Here is an 18244-nt window from a genome sequence, read left to right as displayed (position 1 = left end):
CTTTAATCACTTAAAACATCAGCTTGGGGTAGTCTATGGATTCTCAACACTAAGTACGTTCAGTTGCTGCTTACCTGACATTATTGCTGACCTTGCCAAATGCAGGCAAAGCGTATCTGAGGAAATGTGAACTGTAGGGCAGTAACATAGAAGATTAAAGGTTTAGAAGAGCACTTAAGTAGACACAAAGCAAACCTGTAAGACCTCTCAAGCATAAGCAGAGACTCAATGTACAGCTTACGTTTACAGAAGGAAACTACAACCTTATGCTTCCTCATTTATAAAGGTGAATGCACACACTTCCACACAGATGTGGATATGCAGAAATGGGCCTTGCACATTTTCAACAGTTCTCCACCACCTACAGTAAAAGGCCTTGCAACAAATCCCAACATTCCAAATCTGAACTGAAGTCACCAATTTACAGGCAGGTGTGCACAATTCTCTCCTTCCAAACTATTAATACCAAGATGAAAATAACAGAAATGACACAAACAAAAATTCCATGTAAAACTGGACCGTGGTTTCTCACTCTTCCCATGAAGAGAAAAAACCAAAAAGCCCCTGACCAGGCAGGACTTTGCTGTGTGGGCAAAAGGCAGTTCTGAACATTACCTCTCTGACAACTCATGGGAAAAAAAGAGATGACATTTAGTAGCTTATATACCTTCAGAATATGTAATTATAAGCTCTCTCCATTTACAAGACCACAACTGGATTGGCATGATTTTCAAGTCCATGAAGCATTTAGCTGAATTTTACCTTTATCAAACCTCATTCAGAAGTTGCTTTTCATTAAAATATAAAAGGATGCAATTAAAAGAAAGCCCCAAGCCCAGGTTACTCATTCAAGTTTCTTTAATAGCATATGAAGAACAGAGCTACTGTAACTGCAGACAATCTGCAGAAACAAAGCCTCTTAAGACAGCCCTTTCTGATCCTTGATATTCATACAGCCCCATCAATCAAAATAAAAATCTAGGTCATCCATGCTTTCAGCCAGGATGCAGGAGAAAAAAAAAGAGCAGCATATCTGAGGAACCAAAGATTTTCAGTGAATTCCACAGAATACTTGGTAGAGCTTCTGAAACACGCCTCTTCCACCCCTACACCCTTTTCCAGCTCACCTCACCACCCCATAGCAGTTAATTCCAACTTTGACACATTTTCAGATACCCCAGGGCAAAGGAAGAAAGACAAAGCTGTATTATTCTGCCCAAAAAGAATCTTGGATTGAGGCTTCTATATATCTTAAATTGGACTGTATCACACCCATCCACTAATTGGAAAATAAAGCCATCACAAAGGATTTGTTTAACATCAAGAAAGATGTACTCTCAGAAGCAGGTTTTTAACCAGTCACTAATTTACTTTCACAGTACCAAAAGGCAAAGAACATATCACAACAGACACATCCAGCTACTGAAGAAGGAAGAGCTGAAAAAGCTGCGTGATCAAAGACCAGATGCAAGCTTAGAGAATTTCATGACAGAAAGCAGCGTAACATCTTTTATATTGGAAACTGGACACCAAACTGGCATCCAGAAAAGAAAGCTATTGTGAAATAAACTGGTATTTCACTGTCTTTAAATGCACAGATTATCAACTAACTGGAGAAGCCCAGCAAGATAGTTTCCCTGATCAATTAATTTTATTCCAGATCTCAGAAAAAAAAACAAAAGGCAGCTGAGCGTAAAATTCACTGTCATGCATAGACAACAGAAAGAATTTCAAATGCTAGCTAAGACAAAGAGATTGCCCAAGACTTTTGGTTCTGGGCAATCACTGCAAAAGATGAAAATAATACCCCAAAAGAGAGGGGAAGGGATCCCAATGCTTGTGGCTTCCAGTTAATAGAAGAAAGCAGAGCAGGCAGGGCACACTGCCCCACGCTCCAAGCACCTCCAAGGAGGTTCAGCCAGCCCACATGGGCATATGGAAATATCCTCACCCCTGAGACCATCCAACCCAGCTTCCTGAGCAAAGGAGCAAGAGCAAGGGGTAGAAGAAATGCCAGACTCTTCTACAGGGAACAGCTGAGGACCTGAGAATATGTGCACTAACATACCAGAAATTTTCATACAGGTAAGAGGGTATTTCAACAAATAAAGTTTTCAAGACATTATATAAACACCTGCTTTGGTTCTCATGCATTTCAGGGGAACACTAATGCTGATAAGTTGTCTGTCCTATCCCCAGAACACCTTCCTGAATACTTTTTCTTTCTCTTTTTTTTTTTAATCTACTACTGGAAACACCTCAGGTTGTCCTAAACGACACAACCAGCAATCTTGGCTTTTTGATCCACTTGGTTCTGGTTCGATTTGCCAGTCAGCCACAGCCAGCAAGCTGCAAGGAATGCCCAATGTCACCAAAGTCAGACATGGGAAGGGACTTCCTGTGTGATTACAACAGAAAGCATACAGCCCCAAAACAGCAAGGAAACAGACCTTTGCATCAGCTTTACTACCTGTTCAGCAGGGCAAAACTTCTACTTAATCTTTCCATCATTCCCATTATTGTTGGCATGCAATAGAAATACTGAAATATAATTTGCATCACAATTTATTTCTATGGAAGTATTTTCTTTCTGTTTGCAATTCCCTTCGTTTTGACAGAAGCCATGCATCAGAAAAAATCGACACTCAGGCACAGCAACAGGGGAAAACAAAAGAGGCAGGTGTGATGACTTGGCAGAGGACAAGAAGATAGCAAGAGGAAAGTAGATTTGCAAGAGAATCAGGAGGTAGCCAAAAGAAGAAATGGATTGAAAACTTTTTTTTTTTGAATGTTTGCTGAACGTTTAGCCTCACTGTTGCCAAGTGGGAGGCTGGCTATACGCACCACAAAGTAACAGGGTGTTCAACCAGTACTATCATGTTTGTATTAAAACCTCCAACAAGATTTCTCAAAAGAGATAGAGCTTCTTCCCCCAACCAACAGTCCTGGCAGGACTGCAGCTAACCCAGCTTATGCTCACCCAACAGCCCCAAAGCCTTTCAGATAACTTACATGACACCTTGCAGGACTTTCTGGGGATCCAGGTCAAACAATCTGTCGACGTAGTGGCGGCTGCTGGCTGTTACCTCCTGCAGAGGAAAAAAGAGGATTGTTTTTTAAATACTTTTGATCAATTCATATAATGGCTGTTAAACAGGAATAACTAAAGCAACAGCAAGTCTGTTGCTTGTCAAAACCTACCAGGCAAGATAGCAGCAAAACCACAGGATCATATTCAAATGTGCTGGGCAACATCTGCACAAAGAATTAACCCTGTGTTTAAGTGTGATTTAAAAAATAAGATGTACTTAACATGGGTAGCAGCACGTTACAAGCCAAAGCAAGTTAACGGAGTGCTGCCAGGTGCCTGCATGGTTACAAACAGGACACACAAAAGGGGTCAGACATACTTCAGATATCAGCACTACCTTCAATTCCCATTTTATTGTGTTCAATTACTACACAGAAAAAAAAGAAAAAAAAAAAACAGAAAAAAAAAAACACCAAGAAAAACCAACCATGAATTCCTGCAAGAAACACTTGCTAAGAGCTGTTACTGTTGCTCAAGAACCATGCTGACAAACAAGCTCTTGAAGAGAAGGAAGGTCATATTGAGACATCTCGCTGCAGGTTGCCCTATCATTTTTACCCACTGCAGAAAACAGTCACCTGACAGACCTGCTGCTGTCCCACACAACCTCAGTGGGGCAGCAGCACAATGTTCTCCATGACAGTCCCACCTCTACTGCATAAGACAACGTGAGCTGTCATCTCAGCAAGAGGACCATGCTTGCAAGTCAAACACTTGTGCACCAATGACAAGATCCAAAGTTGGAGATGGAAAGCATTCCAAAAAACATGGGTGGGAAAAGGGAAGGTAATTTTCCCTCTGGGTTCTCACAAACACGTGACAGAATGTATTTCCATTATCTCACTTTTTTTTTTTTTTCTATTCTGCCAGCTCAACATTTTGTTATACTCTTCCCATTTTTTTCTTAACAGTTTTCCTTGAAAGAAGCTATAAAGGAACTGCAAACAGTCCATTGCTTTGCAAGCATCCACTCTTGGCTAAACTTGTGCCTCTTCTCCTGGAGGCAGCAGAACTGCCAGCAGCGTGCTGGATCTCACAGAAGTCTGAAAGGAGGCAGCAGGAGCCCTCAGCCTGCAAGACGACTGTTCAATTATGCCGTGTAAGTCCTACAGGCGAGTCCTGTAGGTAAGCTCTTCCTATTTATGGTCTGATTTTTGGGTGGTGCTGCGTGGAGCCAGGAGTTGGACTTGATGACCCTTAAGCGTCCTTTCCAGTTTGAGATATTCCATGATGCTCCATGTAAAGAAGACAATATTTTTGAGGACAACGGGCGACTTCCATCTGCCCGCTCCATATACTTATATGTAGTGACATTCTGGAGATCCCTCTGCCTTCCGTTTACTAAAACATCCTGGTTTATCAGCTGGGGGGACCTCACTTATAACCTAAGGCTGCGACGAGCACAAGGGCGTTCATACCCAGGCCACTCCGGGCGGGACCCAAGAAAAAAAAGAACGCTTTCCCAACACCATCCTTTTCGCGGGGCTCTCGCTTAGTGAGCAACGCTACGCCGGACAAACAGACGGCCGGCAGCGCTCTCGGCACGGAGGCGAACGCGCCGTTCCGCAGCGGCAGCGCCCTGCCCGCCCCTCCCCGCACGGCCCGGCCGGCCCCGCCGCGTGGGGGCGGGCAGGGGCCAGGCGGGGTTGGCCGGAGCCCGCCGAGCGCCGCCGCGCGGTACCGCCGGAGGAACGGGGCGGAGGGGAGGCGGTCGCGGTGCGGGGGGGGGCGATACGCCGGAGCGACCCGCGGGGTGCCGCGCCGCCAACGCGGACAGGAGGGCGGCGCTGCGAGAGAAACCCGCGCGGGGAGAAGTTGTCGGGACGGGGCGCGCGGAGCAGCGGCCGCACAACCGCCTCACGCCGCGCGGCCCGGCCCGCGCCCCCCCGACGCCGCACAAAGCGCCGGGGCGGGTGCCGGGCTCCCCCCGCCGCCCGCGCGGCCCGAGGTCGGGCCCGGCCCCGCGGCGGGCGGCCGCCTCCCCGCCCCGGCTCCGAAGGCCCCCGCCGGCCGAGCCGAGGGGCCGCGGCACTCACCGAGAGAACGCTCATGCGGAGCGGCGCCTCCAGCACGCACGCCATCTTGGCGGACGCAGCAGCACCAACAGCTCCGCCGGCGGCGCCCTCACGCGCGCGCCGCCGCTACCGCCGCCGCCGGGCACGGCCTCATCGCGGGGCGCTGCGCCGCCGAGCGGGGCTGGGGGGAGGGGGGGGTGCGCGGGTGGGCGGAGCGCCACAGCCTCGCGGGCGGCGAATCGGCCGACGCCGAAACTCCGCTGCTTGCCGCCGCGGCGCATGCGCGATGGGCCCGGCGCGAGGCGCACGCGCACGCCGCCACCGCCCCGGTGAGGCCGGCGGGAGCGGGGGGTGCGGGCTGCGCTCCTTCCGCCCGTCCCTCGCTGGGGCTGAAGCAGGAGGGGGGATTCCTTCCCGCTGGGGTTGCTCGCTGGGTGTTTTCCCTAACGCTTCTCTCAGAGCGCTCCGCGTCTTAGGAACTGACTGAACGGCGTTAGTTTTTCTCAGCTTTTTACGTGCTTTCGTGGAGCAGTTGGTCCTCAAGCATCAAACCGACGGCTAGAAATGCCAGCAGTGCGAGGCTGCGGGGAGGGGAGCTGCAGGGGGCGCAGGTGGCTGCCAGGCAGGGCATGCAGCTGCTGGGGGGCGTGCTAGAAAAAATACATATGCATTAATTACATTTACGTCTGCACTCTGCTCAGTGGATCCTAATATACTTCATTAAAATATAAATATATATAGAAATAGGATGGTTTGGGTTGGAAGGACCTTTCGGATCACCTGGCTCCAACCCCTGCTATAGGCAGGGATACCTCCCATAGCCCAGGCTGCTCACAGCCCCATCCAGCTCCCAGGGAGGGGGCATCCACAGCCTCACTGGGCAACCTGTTCCAGTGTCTCACCACCGTTTCTTCCTAATATCTAGTCTAAATCTATCCTCTTCCGGTTTAAAGCCATCTCCCCTTATCCTGGCACTACCTGCCCTTATAAAAAGTCCCTCCCATCTTTCCCGTAGGCCCCTTCGGGTCTTGGAAGGCTGCTGTAAGGTCTCCTTGGAGCCTTCTGCAGGCTGAAGAGCCCCAGCTCTTTCAGCCTGTCCCATAAGAGAGGTGCTCCAGCCCTCTGATTATCTTCACGGCCCATTGCTGGACCTACTCCAACAGCTTTACATCCCTCTGGTACTGGGGGCTACTGAACTGGATGCAGAGTAGAGGGGCAGAATCACCTCCCTCACCGTGCTGGTTATGCTTCTTCTGATGCAACCCAGGATACAATTGGCCTTCTGGGCTGCAAGTGCACATTGCTGGCTCACATGGAATCTTTCATCAACTGAAACTCCCTAATCCTTCTCCTCAGGGCTGTTCTCAAGCCATTCTCTGCCCAACCTGTATCTGTGCTTGGGACTGCCCTGACCCAAGTGCAGGACCTTGCACTTGGCCACGCTGAACTTCACAAGGTTGGCATAGGCCCACCTCTTAAGCCTGTCCAGGTCCCTTTGGATAGCATCCCCTCACTCTAGAGAGTGCCAACTGCACCACTCAGCTTGGTATCATCTGCAAACTTGCTGGGGATGCACTCAATCCCACTGTCCACGTGGCCTACAAAGATGCTAAATAACACCAGTCCCAACACTGATCCCCAAGGAACACCACTTGTCATGTCTCCACTTGGCCTTTGAGCCATTGACTGTGACTCTCTGAGTGCAATCATCCAGCTAATTTCTTATTGAATAAGTGGTCCATCCATCAAATCCATTTTTCCTCAATTTGGCAACCAGGATTTCATGTGTTGCAAAGCAACGCTGTCCAAGTCCGGGTAGATGACCTCAGTTACTCTTCCTTTATACACTGATAATGTAACTTCATCATAAAAGGCCACCAAGTTTGTCAGGCATGACTTGCCCTTGGTAAAGCCATGTTGGTTACCACCAGTCATCTTGTTTTTATTTTCCACATACCTTAGTACTGTCTTCAGGAGGATCTGTTCCACGATCTTGTCAGGCACAGGAGTGACACTGACTGGCCTGTAGTTCCCTGGATTGTTTTTTTTTTTTCCCCCCCCTTCTTGAAAATGGGGGTTGTTTCCCCTTTTCCAGTCAGTGGGAATTTCACCAGGCTGCCACGTCTTTTCATATATAATGGATAGCAGCCTGGCAACTCCATCCACCAGTTCCCTCAGAACCCGTGGATAGATCTCATCAGCTCCCATGAACTTCTGCACCTTCGAGCTCTTTAGATGGTCTCAAACCTGATCTTCACTTACAGCAGGAATATCTACCTTCTTCAAGTCCTTACCACTGCTTTCTGCAACTTGGGCAGTGTCACTTAAGTCCTTGCCAGTGAAGACTGAGGCAAAGAAGTCATTGAACACCTCAGCCTTCTCTGTATCCTTCATGACAAGTCTTCAGTTTCCTCCCAGAGAGGGCTCACATATTCCCTGACCTTCTTTTTAATCACTGATATACTTGTAGAATTTTTTCTTGTTCCCCTTCATGTCCCTGGCTAGATTGAATTCTGTTTGGGTTTTGGCTTTCCTAACCTGATCTCTGGCTGCTCAGACAACTTATTTGTAGTCCTCCCATGTAACCCGTTCCTGCTTCCACTCCCTACAGCCTTTTTTTTTTTTTTTTTTTGAGCTCAAGTAAGTCCAGGAGCATCCTTGTTGATCCACTGAGGCCTCCAGCCATTCTCGACTGCCTTCTTCTTGGGGTGCACTGCTTCTGGGCTTGGAGGAGATGGTCCTTTCATACCAACCAGCTTTCTCAGGCCCCTCTTCCCTCCCATATCACCCTGGTCTTTCTCCCATATCACCCTGCCAAGCAGTTCCCTGAAGAGTTCAACATCTGCTTTCCACCTCTAAGGAGATTCCAAATCTCTACAGATCCAGAAGTTAGTATTCTATTTTAGTGTTCTCTTGCTTTCTAGAAAGCCAAAACCTCATTAAGCAAAAAGGGCAGGTTGACAACCAAACAAAAACACAGAAAGCCAGACTAAAACAGGCTGTTAAAGGTAACCTACACCTTGAGGAATTTTTCAAGTTCTTACTCTATTTTATACTTACAAATTGCATCTGATACTACAGAGGGAATACTTTATTACCATTATAATCTTCAGATCGTGGGGAAACATAGGCATTAAGATTTTTTTGCCTTGTAGATCCAAGAGCCCAAAGGATACTCAACTATTTTCAGAAACCTAGTTACTTTGATGGTGACTTCAGATGACCTGAGTTTTACTCTAAACACTCCCAATCCTTCATCCTATCTTACCACAGTTCTCTTTGGTGGATGTTGTGACAGACATAGAGATACAGCATTAATACTGTCCTACAACTCAGTGAATAAGGTACTGTCCTCTGGGGGGAGGAGAAACAAGAAACAGGATGTTAATGGCATCAGCACACCAGTATAAAGCTGTTAATCAGAACTGTGGGGAGCACTGACATTTGTTAGCTCTTGAATACTTATATGCTGTTTTTTTTTTCCCCCCCCATAATGAACTGCTGAGAAACAAAATGCCTCTCAGAACATGAAACTGATGGTAAAGACAGAAGTTGAAGTTTTTACCTGCTACAACCCATACCCCCCAGTCCATTTCACTCATGGTTCCCTGTCCAGTTCTCCTGTAAAGATGCTTTCCTCTTCACACTGATTGGGCTGTGGAATAAAAGCACAGCAGAGGTACTTCTGGTACTAAGGGTGGCACAGTCCTGAGGAAATCCCTCGGACTCTGAAAGCTCAGAGCTTCAGAACACCAGTAGAACTTTCACATGTCATTAGATCCATTAGTTTTACAGTTTAAAAACATCATTCTAATTAATCCATTAAGTTCTGTTATCCTTACAGCCTTTGAGGCCATAAATACGTGATTTGTTTGCTAGTAATTCAGAGCAAACAGAAGAGTAAGAGTAAAAACTTCAATTTCCAAGATCTATATCCTGGCAGGTCTAGTTCACCCTCAGGTTTATAACAGTATTTTGGAAAATTCCAAACTAAGCTTTAAGAATTGGGCAAGTTACATACTAACAAAGAGAGCAGCAGGCAAAAATGTAGGCTAAAGATAACAGTAAGCATTGCTGTCTCAAGCAACTTACTATCAGATTACATGATAACACAACCTTAATTAGAAAGAATTGAGACTGTGCTCACATTCACGTTCAGGAAGCTACATAGCTGCATTTTAATGTAAGATATGTTTCTCAACTTTTAAGAAACAGCACATGAGTTTTTAAGAACAGACATGTAGTCCTCCATGGTCCTCATAAAACTCATGCTAAAAATTGAGACATGGTTCTCTACTGAAGAAGTATTAGAATCCAATACTAGACAATACACATAGTTCTGTTTTTGACCATGAAGCTTTTCTACAGCACAAATGTCACCAGAAGCAGTCTTCACTCTTCTATTGCTGTTTTGTTATCCTGGGAATTCTGCTTTCAAACTTAGTCCATGAAGTTATTGCATATACTACTTTGTATTAAAAAAAATATATCAGTATAAAACAAGACAAAAGCAATAAAAGCAAATAGTTCAATCTCACGAGTCAAACATCCCCTCACTTTGATTTCAGTTACAGTTTAAGAGCTCTCGTTAAACAAGCATGGTGCATCTTGTATAGCAGTACAGCACAGGATATTGAGTAAAAACTGATAACCAAGAACTGAAGCAAAAAAACCAACTGATTATACATGACTCTTAAATCCTTTGACAAAGTACTTTGTTACAGAATTTCACTTGTGACTTAAGTGTTTAATCTAGCGAAACATTCTTCCCTGCAAGAGGTACACTGTGCCTCTTCAGTTTAAGGAAGTAGCATGATTAAGATCAAATAATGTTAAAAGCATGAGAAGTTCACCATAGTTCTCATCACCATTGCATAAAAAGGTGGGGAGAGAACTTAGTTATACATCATGTAGTGTTATTTTGTTTCATCTTCATCCTCTGCAGCATAGATGGCTTGATTCCTTCTCTTAATTTTAATGCCACTGTTCCCATTTTCACTACCACTAACACGCTTTAAAGGTCTCTCATTCAAGCTCTTCTCTTCCACCTGCTTATTCACACCAGATTTCTCCAGTTCCTCATTAGTGGAGTCCATAGCATCATCAGATGATACCGCCATGGAATCTGGCATGATCCTGATGTCAGAAAAACTTGCAGAAAACTCAGGAGGATGATCGGGGGAAGGATCTACGGAACAAGTGCTCAAATCTTCATCACCACCTTCATCATCCAGCATTATTTCATCTGGATTAATGGACGAAAGCCCAGAGTTATCAGTATTATATTCACTAGGTTCCTCGGCTGACCCACTACTGTCCATTTCCTCTTCTTCCTCTTCATACTCTCCACGTACTGAGCCCTCTTCTTTAATCTGCTGGATTCTGTCGTTGATGTCAGTGAGGCCAAACTGGGCACAAAACTCAGTGGTCTGTGGATTGATGGTGTGAGCCGGTTCCATGTTTTTTTGGGGCTTGCTGGGATCATAACAAGCAGCTGTCAAGGTGAAGTTACAAGGAATTTTGAGGTCATGATTCAGCTCTTCTAACACCTCCTTGATGGCCTCTTCTGTTGCACTGTAATCCCACCTAAGTAAGTACATCAAGTTAAAAAGAATAATCAAAGCTAATCAAAAGCTATTTTCTCGTTGCAAAGAAAAACTTTTAAACATGGGTAACAAATTCACCTTACACAGACAGTTTCTTAAACTTTTTTTCCTGGAAGGCATATTAGGGCAATACTGACACTGCTCTCCCCAGCAGGGTCTGTGTATTTATGCCAGCTGACCGAGTGAACATTCACAACTCCCCTCCCCCCATAATCCAGCCTGATTTTCAATAGCACAGCAATTGACAAAGTAATAAGCCACCATGTATTTTTTTGCTCTGCAAACGGTGCTAAGTTTGCAAACAAAATTAACTGCCTGTGTAGATTTGTAAGGTAGATGTAAGCTCTAAGAGCACAGCTTGTCATCATCTCCTTCGTTTTCCAAATCATTTTACATTCCTCATTCATTCATTTTATCAAATCCTAAAGACATTAGAGACTGCAGAAGAACAGAGAAACACAATAATAATATACATATAATTCCAGCCTCCCTAAGTCACGCTTTACTTTCTACTTTTGCATGCTACTTACTTTGCATGGAGGCCATTATTTTCAGGCACATTCCATGGGCTCTGAGTCACATTAATTAGACTGTTGGTGGCCTTGAGGACTGCAATCCACTCAGCATCATATTCCAACGAGTCACCTGCAGTAGGATCATGCTCAACATCTATTATCTGTTCAAAAGAAACAAACAAACGAACCAGGAGATTAGATATTTCTCTTGATACCAGAAAGTGATTAAAGTTTGAAGTGTTACTTTCATGATACAGAGTTTTAATCAAGATAGAAATACACTAAGTTAGTAGCCTCAATCAAACAAGTCATCTCAAGTCAGCTATACCTAGGAACTTATTGCCATAAGGAGGTAAGAAAGGACAATCAATGATTACAAGAGGCACTTCCATAACATTTCTTTTTTTTTTTTTTTTTTTTTTTTTTTTTTAAATCTTAGAGCAATTAAAAGTCATCTCTCTTCTCACTGTTGCCAGCCACTGGATAGTTAGACAATTTAGAAGACAAGAATTTAAACTGTGTCTTTTAAGAAACATGGACAGAATTGAAAACAATGGTTATTTTGTGTCATGGGCATAAACTGATCTAGTTAATTCCGTGCTACGTACGTTCTTAGCACAGCAATGAGGTTAACATCAATTATTTTTAAAAACAGAAAACATATTGAAGCCCAAATCACTTCATCTTCAGTGACAGCAACCCAAATTAAATAATTCAGATGAGCCAAACCGCAGCACTCAGCTCTGATTTTAAATAATACAGAAAGCAATTCAATTTCTTAATGTAGTTCAAAACAGCTAACCACAGATGGATGACCACACTGCTGGAAGTAGACTTATTGTAGATCAGCTCCACTGTGAGATTTTAAGCAAGGACTGGCAGCTCTGTGTGCTTTCACACAGCAAAAGCCCATCATCCTTAAACTCTCTCCCATCTTCAAAAGTAACTAGGGCAAACAACTCCTACCTTAAATCCTAAGGACAGATAATGAATCATCTTACCTTTAAGTCAATAAATAAAAGCTACTTTAAAGTAAAACTAAGACTTGACTGCATTTGACAAACAAGTTCTCAGTAGCTGCCTCCTTTCATATCAAAGGGCTTCAGATTCATCAATTTCTACAGATGGCACTGCAGGCAGCATACACAGGCCATGGACATGAATATTCATCTTGCATTTGGAAAAGGAATTTGACACTTCCATTAAAAACTCCTACAGCCTTCCATCACCCTTCCTAGCACCAAACAAACTGAAGTAGAACCACGCTCCTAGAAAACCATGTGGAATCCACTGGAAACAAATTACAACTTACAAATTCAAACAGGATCAAGTCATAAATCCAGATATGAAAGAAGTCACTATCTGACCCAAACTAGGTCAAAAAAGGCCTCAAAACAGGATTGCATTTTAAGTCTGACCTTTATCAGAAATGCACAACAGGAGATTCAGTACAGGTTAAAGTAGAACTACTGATCTACTAAGAAAAGTAATTGTTCTCAACTGGAAGGAAATGATAGGAGATGGCAAACATCTCACCCACATGACAGGATACCAGATCTACTTAGAAGAGCAATATTTACAAAGACAATTCCACCCGTGCACCAATTCCTAGTTTCTGGTCAGTCCCTCCTTTTATCAGAAAAAGTCTTCAGCTTGTATCTGAGCACAGCATTTAGCAATCCATACAAATACTTAAATTACTTAGAGTGAACACCCATGGCACACAGTCATCACCTGCAAAAAGTCTCTGTGAGGCAGACATTTATCCAGAGCCAAAAACTTGGTTGCTTTTGGTAGTTCTTCTTTGGACTTTGTCTAGGAAACAGAAAGTTTTACCAGCATTTATATGAAACTTGTCTATTCCAAACAAGTTATATACAGAAATCTAAAGGCGTATTTTGCACACAAAAATAGTTTCTGAAATAGAGAAGCAGCATAGGATTATAAGAAAGAAATGAAAGGTTAAGGAGAAGGACAGACATCAGCAAAAGTCTAACAAAAATTTGACCACTGATAACAGCAAGCTAAAGCAAGAACCACAGGTCTCCCTCAACAAGGCAGCTGAATACATTTAGCTTTGATGCCAAAAGAAAACCTTTAACACAATTACAAATAGACTCAAGTCCAGAAGATCTAGAGTTCCATTTCTACAGCTAATGAGTTGCAAATAAGAATAGCACACCACTTTCAGCAACAACACAAACATGATAAGTTTCAGCCTATGGGGACCATTTGTTGTTCTGTAGGCAGCCTGACAACTTCAAGGCACTTTCCCATCTCAGGTTAACCACTACCTCCTCAATTTGTGTCTCTATCTTTGTTTTCAAGTTTTATTCTTCCCCAATAACATGGGGGGAAAGGGCAATTTTCTGTGAAATTAAAATTCAGAAGTTCAAAGTGCAGTAACTTGAGTTATTTCATGCTGCCCTTGAAGAAGATGAGGTGGTAAACACCTCTGATTTATAACATCTCTCATTTACATAAGCTAGTAATTTCAGGACCACTTAATGCTTTGGGACTTAAGCTGAATATTAACTACTAAGCAAGTACACGTTAAGAAGATGCTTTTCTGGACATAACTACCTGCATTAGAACTTTGAAATTATTAGATTACTCAGACACTCCTGGTTTTATTCTTTACCTCGTGTTGCATGAAAGCTGCAAACTTAACATGGAGGTGTGCTGAAAACCAGTAATTAGGTTTCAGATGCTGCAGAAGCTCAGAAGCAGCAGGGCTTCCTAGCGTGTTGCTCTCCACTTCTTGACGGAAGAAGGATTTCATTTTAAGCAGCTGTTTCTTGTTTCCATAGTGATATATGCTCCGTGGCCAGTCATGTGACATAAATATGTCCATTGGATGCTTTAACTACCAAGCAAAAAATACATACGGTGTAAATAATACACACACAAGAAAAATTTTAAAATTAAACATAACAAGATAACATGTAATAGCAAGTGCTCTCCTTCAGATTGGATACGGCCAGCTGTGAGCTCCTGGCTCCCTTTTCAAAAGGATTAAGCATAACTGTGAGCACATCTTCCAGGTACCTTTGAGGGTATCGAGGGTCTCTAGTCCCCCTGAGTCACACTGCACCTTCTTGAGGCCAGCAGCTGTGATTTACACATACCATTACCTTGTAAGACAGATGAGATCATTACAGTGCCAGGCACTCAGACAAAGACCGAAAGCCAGATCTACAGAGTAAGTACACACTATCAAAGTAGTAGTCTTCCTCACTGATCTTTTAAAGCTTTGTTTAGAAGAGATAATGGTTAAACATAATATTCCTCCTCAAAGGGAGCATCCCTTAGAAGTCTTATGTCTTAAACACATCTTGGTTCAACAGTCAATGTATTTCCATCAGCTGTATCAGAACACACTTCTGATTGTGTTGAAACCTAAGGCCAGCTAATAAGAAACCTGGGGAAGTGCATCAAGCTCTTTACAAGGGCAGCAAATCTTTGTGCCATTTTTAGCATCTCTGTATGTTCTAAACAGTTCAGCACCCAATGGCTACCTGAATAATCATTCACAAGATGCTTATAAATATACATGTATTCACACTGCATTCTTAGCCACAGAGTAGCCTTTGTGACAAAGGGGGGGGAGCAGGATCAATAATAAAGCTAATCATCCCTTGCATTTCTAGCTGTAGGAGCAAAAAAACTTCAACAGCTGTGATTTGAGATCAGATCATCCAGCTGGTTCAGGGTTGATTAGTAAACCTTGTATCAACCAGCTCAGACATTAGACAAAGTAGCACACATCTTCCTACAGCTAACAAAGCTCAATCACTGGAGTACAGCTGGGCTTGTCCCGTACTGAGCTTCAGTCCATTTAACAAAGTATCTCTCGCTCCCGCCTGTCTCAGATCAAATTTACACTGCTACACAACCTGGTAAAGGAGAGAGCAGGAATACCAGTGGGGTCACATGCAGCATAAAATGACCTGTTAAAGTTAGAAATTTGTTTGTATGATTTGTTATCTAGCTGTTCAAAACAGCTGTAACATCTCACTTTTAAGCTAACAAATAACATTTACCACTGGTTTGTTTGTTGTTTTTAGAAAACAGACAACAAAAACCACCATAGACTTTTCACCAACCTGCTTAAGTTTGAAGACCTCGATGTTCCTGACATGGTAAGCACTTCTGATTGTTTGCTGGTTGTATGGTGGACATTCAAAGTGGCCTGGAACATTGAGAAAAGAATAGCTGTTCGACAGATTTTGTATCTCTCACGTAAGGTAAGACAGCACTCCTCATTACTTCCCATATCCCTTACTCACAGACACACTGCACCACCACATGCCATACCTATAACAGAGAGCTATTCACTGCACAGCCACACAGCGTACACATCTACCTGAGCCAGTTAATATCACAGAATCATAAAGGTTGGAAATGAGCTCTAAGATCAAGCCTGACCATCGACCCATCTCCACTGAACCATTTCTCTCAGAGCCACATCTCTATGCCTCTTGACCACCTGCAGGGATGATAATTCCACCGGTGCCCTGAGCACTGTGTCCCATCAGGTCTACGCCTGCACACACACCGACACAGCCACAGAATGTACAGTAGATGGAAACAAGAAAAAGGCATCAGAAAACAAACTATAAAATTACTGTTTCAGTAGTTAGTGTTATCACCTCAAGTCTTATCTCCCACAAGCAATATCCAGATAAAGAAATTGTATGCTCAATAACAACAAATGTAGTTAAAATGCACAGGTGTTAAATAGAATTAAGCGTTCCACAAAACTACTCCGTTCTTGGCAGCTTGAAAACCACCTCCAAAGCCCCTCTGGAGCAGCATGCCAGGAGGGGGGCATCCATTCAGCCACACGTTTAGCAGTGAGACAGACTGAGCTGCCCATCTGCTGACCGCCAGTGTCATTTGTGAGCTGACCTCCAGCCCCTCTCAGACACACACACGTAAAGCTGAGGGGAACAGTCCTACGAGGACAGGCTGAAGGAGCTGGGCTTGTTCAGCCTGGAGAAAAGAAGGCTGCAGGGTGACCTCATTACAGCCTTTCAGTACCTAAAGGGAACCTACAAACAGGAGGGGAATCAACTCTTCGAAAGGGTAGATAAGTACAGGACGAGGGGAAATGGTTTGAAGTTGAGGGAGGGGAGATTTAGGTTGGACATCAGGGGGAAATTCTTAACAGAGTGGTGAGGTGCTGGAACAGCTGCCCAGAGAGGCTGTGGATGCCCTGTCCCTGGAGGTGTTCAAGGCCAGGTTGGATGGGGCCCTGGGCAGCCTGGTCTAGCATTAAAAGTGGGAAGGTTGGTGGCCCTGCATGTGGCAGGGGGGTTGGAGATTCATGATCCTTGAGGTCCCTTCCAACCCTGGCAACTCTGTGATTCTGTAATTCTATGGAACCGAACCCTGCTCGGGCCGCCCCCCGCTCCTGCCGTACCTTTCCGGTAGTCGTGCGACTTGAAGATGCCCGAGATGCCGCCGATCCTCACGCCGCGGAACCGCACCACGCCCGCGTAACCTGCGGAGAGGAGCGGCGCGTCACGGCCGGGAACGGGGACGGCATCGGGAGGGGGGGGAAGGAGCCGCACGTACCGAGGTAGTAGATGTTGGGCGCCACCCATCCGCCGTAGGGCAGCTCCTGCAGGTGGTTGGAGGCCTCGTGGTTCCCGCCGATGAACACCGTCAGCACCGGGGCCTTCTTCTCACCGGAGTAATACCTGCGGGGGGGACACGGCACGCTGCGGCGGGGCGGCGGGGCCGGGCGGGCCGAGCCGGCGGCACTCACCGGTAGAACGTCTGCATGTGGCGGTACTTGGCGGGCACGGCCATACAGCGCAGGTCCGCCTCGTTGCGCACGGCCTGGAAGTCGCCGCAGCAGAGCAGCAGATCGGGTCGCACGTTGTGCCGCTTCTGGAGCAGCTCCAGCGTCTCGTACATCTTATCCAGAGCGCCATGGCAGCACCCCGCCACCGCCACCTTCATCCCGCCGCCGGGACAACGCGCAGGCGCCGACAGTCGTGACGCAGAAGGGGCGCGCGGCGCATGCGCGGTGCCAGGGGGGGAGCCGTGCGGGGCAGCCGTGCTTTCTTCGCGATACGGCGAAACTGTGTGCGGTCTCGGGGTAGCAGGCGGCTGAGCAGAGGGGGTTTTTTTAGCTGGTTTCTTGTGGCCCCGCACCAAGCAGACACGGGGCGTTCGGTGACTTCACCCGGCTGTCTCGTTTTCCCTGCAGACTGCCAGGTGTCGTTTTGCAGAGCAGCGATTTCCTCGTTTTGCGGGGCGGTGGGTTGACTCATCGGGTGGTATTTCTGCGTCATGTAATAACACCGCTCCTTGCTTTTTCCACTTTTTATTTTAACAGTCTGGAGGGATTGAACAAAATTGCAGCGACGCGGTTAAGCATTAACTCGCTGCTGCTTACCCTGTAATCAGGAAACCAAGTAGACATTCCTGTTCCCCTGAAGTAGAAAATATTAACAGTGGCCTCTCTTTGGTTACTAAGAAAATAAGAGTGTTCTCTAACGGGTTCCACAGTTTCACAGCGTTGGGTTACTGTGTGTTCTTTGGGGCTCTTGTCCAAGCCCATCTGAAGCGAAGGGAAAATTGAATTGGAAGCTCTCCTGGCTTCCAATGCCCAGAGTCCTCAGAGAAACAGCAAATCGTCTCTTGCTGTGCTCGGCTCTTCTGGTGGCTGCTGGGACTCTCAGCTCTCCGGGGAAGGCTTTGCAGCTTCTCTGGGGGACAGCAGCCACTTGTGTTGCCATGTCCCAGATATGTTGGAAGGCTACAGATAGTTGACAGCTAGGTCCTGAGCCCCAGAAGGTGCCATCTCACCTGGGATGTGCCATCCTCTGGATCCTCCTGAGGCTGCCAGGAGATGCCTCCTCGCTCCATTTCCCTGGCCAGCCAGGTCCTCACCTTTCCTTTCCTGAGACAGCCTCGTCTTTTCCTGCCTTTCCCCACCCAGCTCAGTCCCCAGCCAGGCAAGGCAAGCTGATGCTGTCTTTGCAGCTCCTGGGTTTGTTATCT

General features: G+C 45.6%; 2 protein-coding genes across 4 annotated transcripts in view; both read right to left on the bottom strand.

Moving 5' to 3' along the window:
- The window catches only part of ARMC8 (armadillo repeat containing 8), a 58462-nt gene extending 53175 nt beyond the window's left edge, over positions 1–5287 (bottom strand). For all 3 annotated transcript variants that reach the window (XM_031596575.2, XM_031596576.2, XM_031596577.2), the window contains exons 1-2: positions 5128–5287; positions 3013–3089 (exon numbers count right to left, since the gene is read on the bottom strand). In XM_031596575.2, the coding sequence (XP_031452435.1) occupies positions 3013–3089; positions 5128–5172 (122 nt within the window). In that variant the 5' untranslated portion in view covers positions 5173–5287. The remainder of the gene's footprint in view (positions 1–3012; positions 3090–5127) is intronic.
- Positions 5288–7777: 2490 nt separating this feature from the next.
- Positions 7778–17333, bottom strand: DBR1 (debranching RNA lariats 1). The gene is made up of 8 exons (XM_031596579.2): positions 17001–17333; positions 16808–16932; positions 16653–16733; positions 15334–15419; positions 13869–14093; positions 12962–13042; positions 11243–11388; positions 7778–10692 (listed from the first exon to the last, which is right to left on the bottom strand). Exons 1-8 carry the CDS (start codon positions 17195–17197, stop codon positions 10023–10025), a joined length of 1611 nt encoding a protein of 536 aa, XP_031452439.2. The 5' UTR covers positions 17198–17333; the 3' UTR covers positions 7778–10022.
- Between the last annotated feature and the right edge of the window lie 911 nt (positions 17334–18244).

Source organism: Phasianus colchicus, chromosome 10, assembly GCF_987193195.1.
Source record: "Phasianus colchicus chromosome 10, bPhaCol1.hap1.1, whole genome shotgun sequence".
Lineage (NCBI taxonomy): Eukaryota > Metazoa > Chordata > Aves > Galliformes > Phasianidae > Phasianus > Phasianus colchicus.
This window is presented reverse-complemented; position numbering and strand designations above follow the sequence as displayed.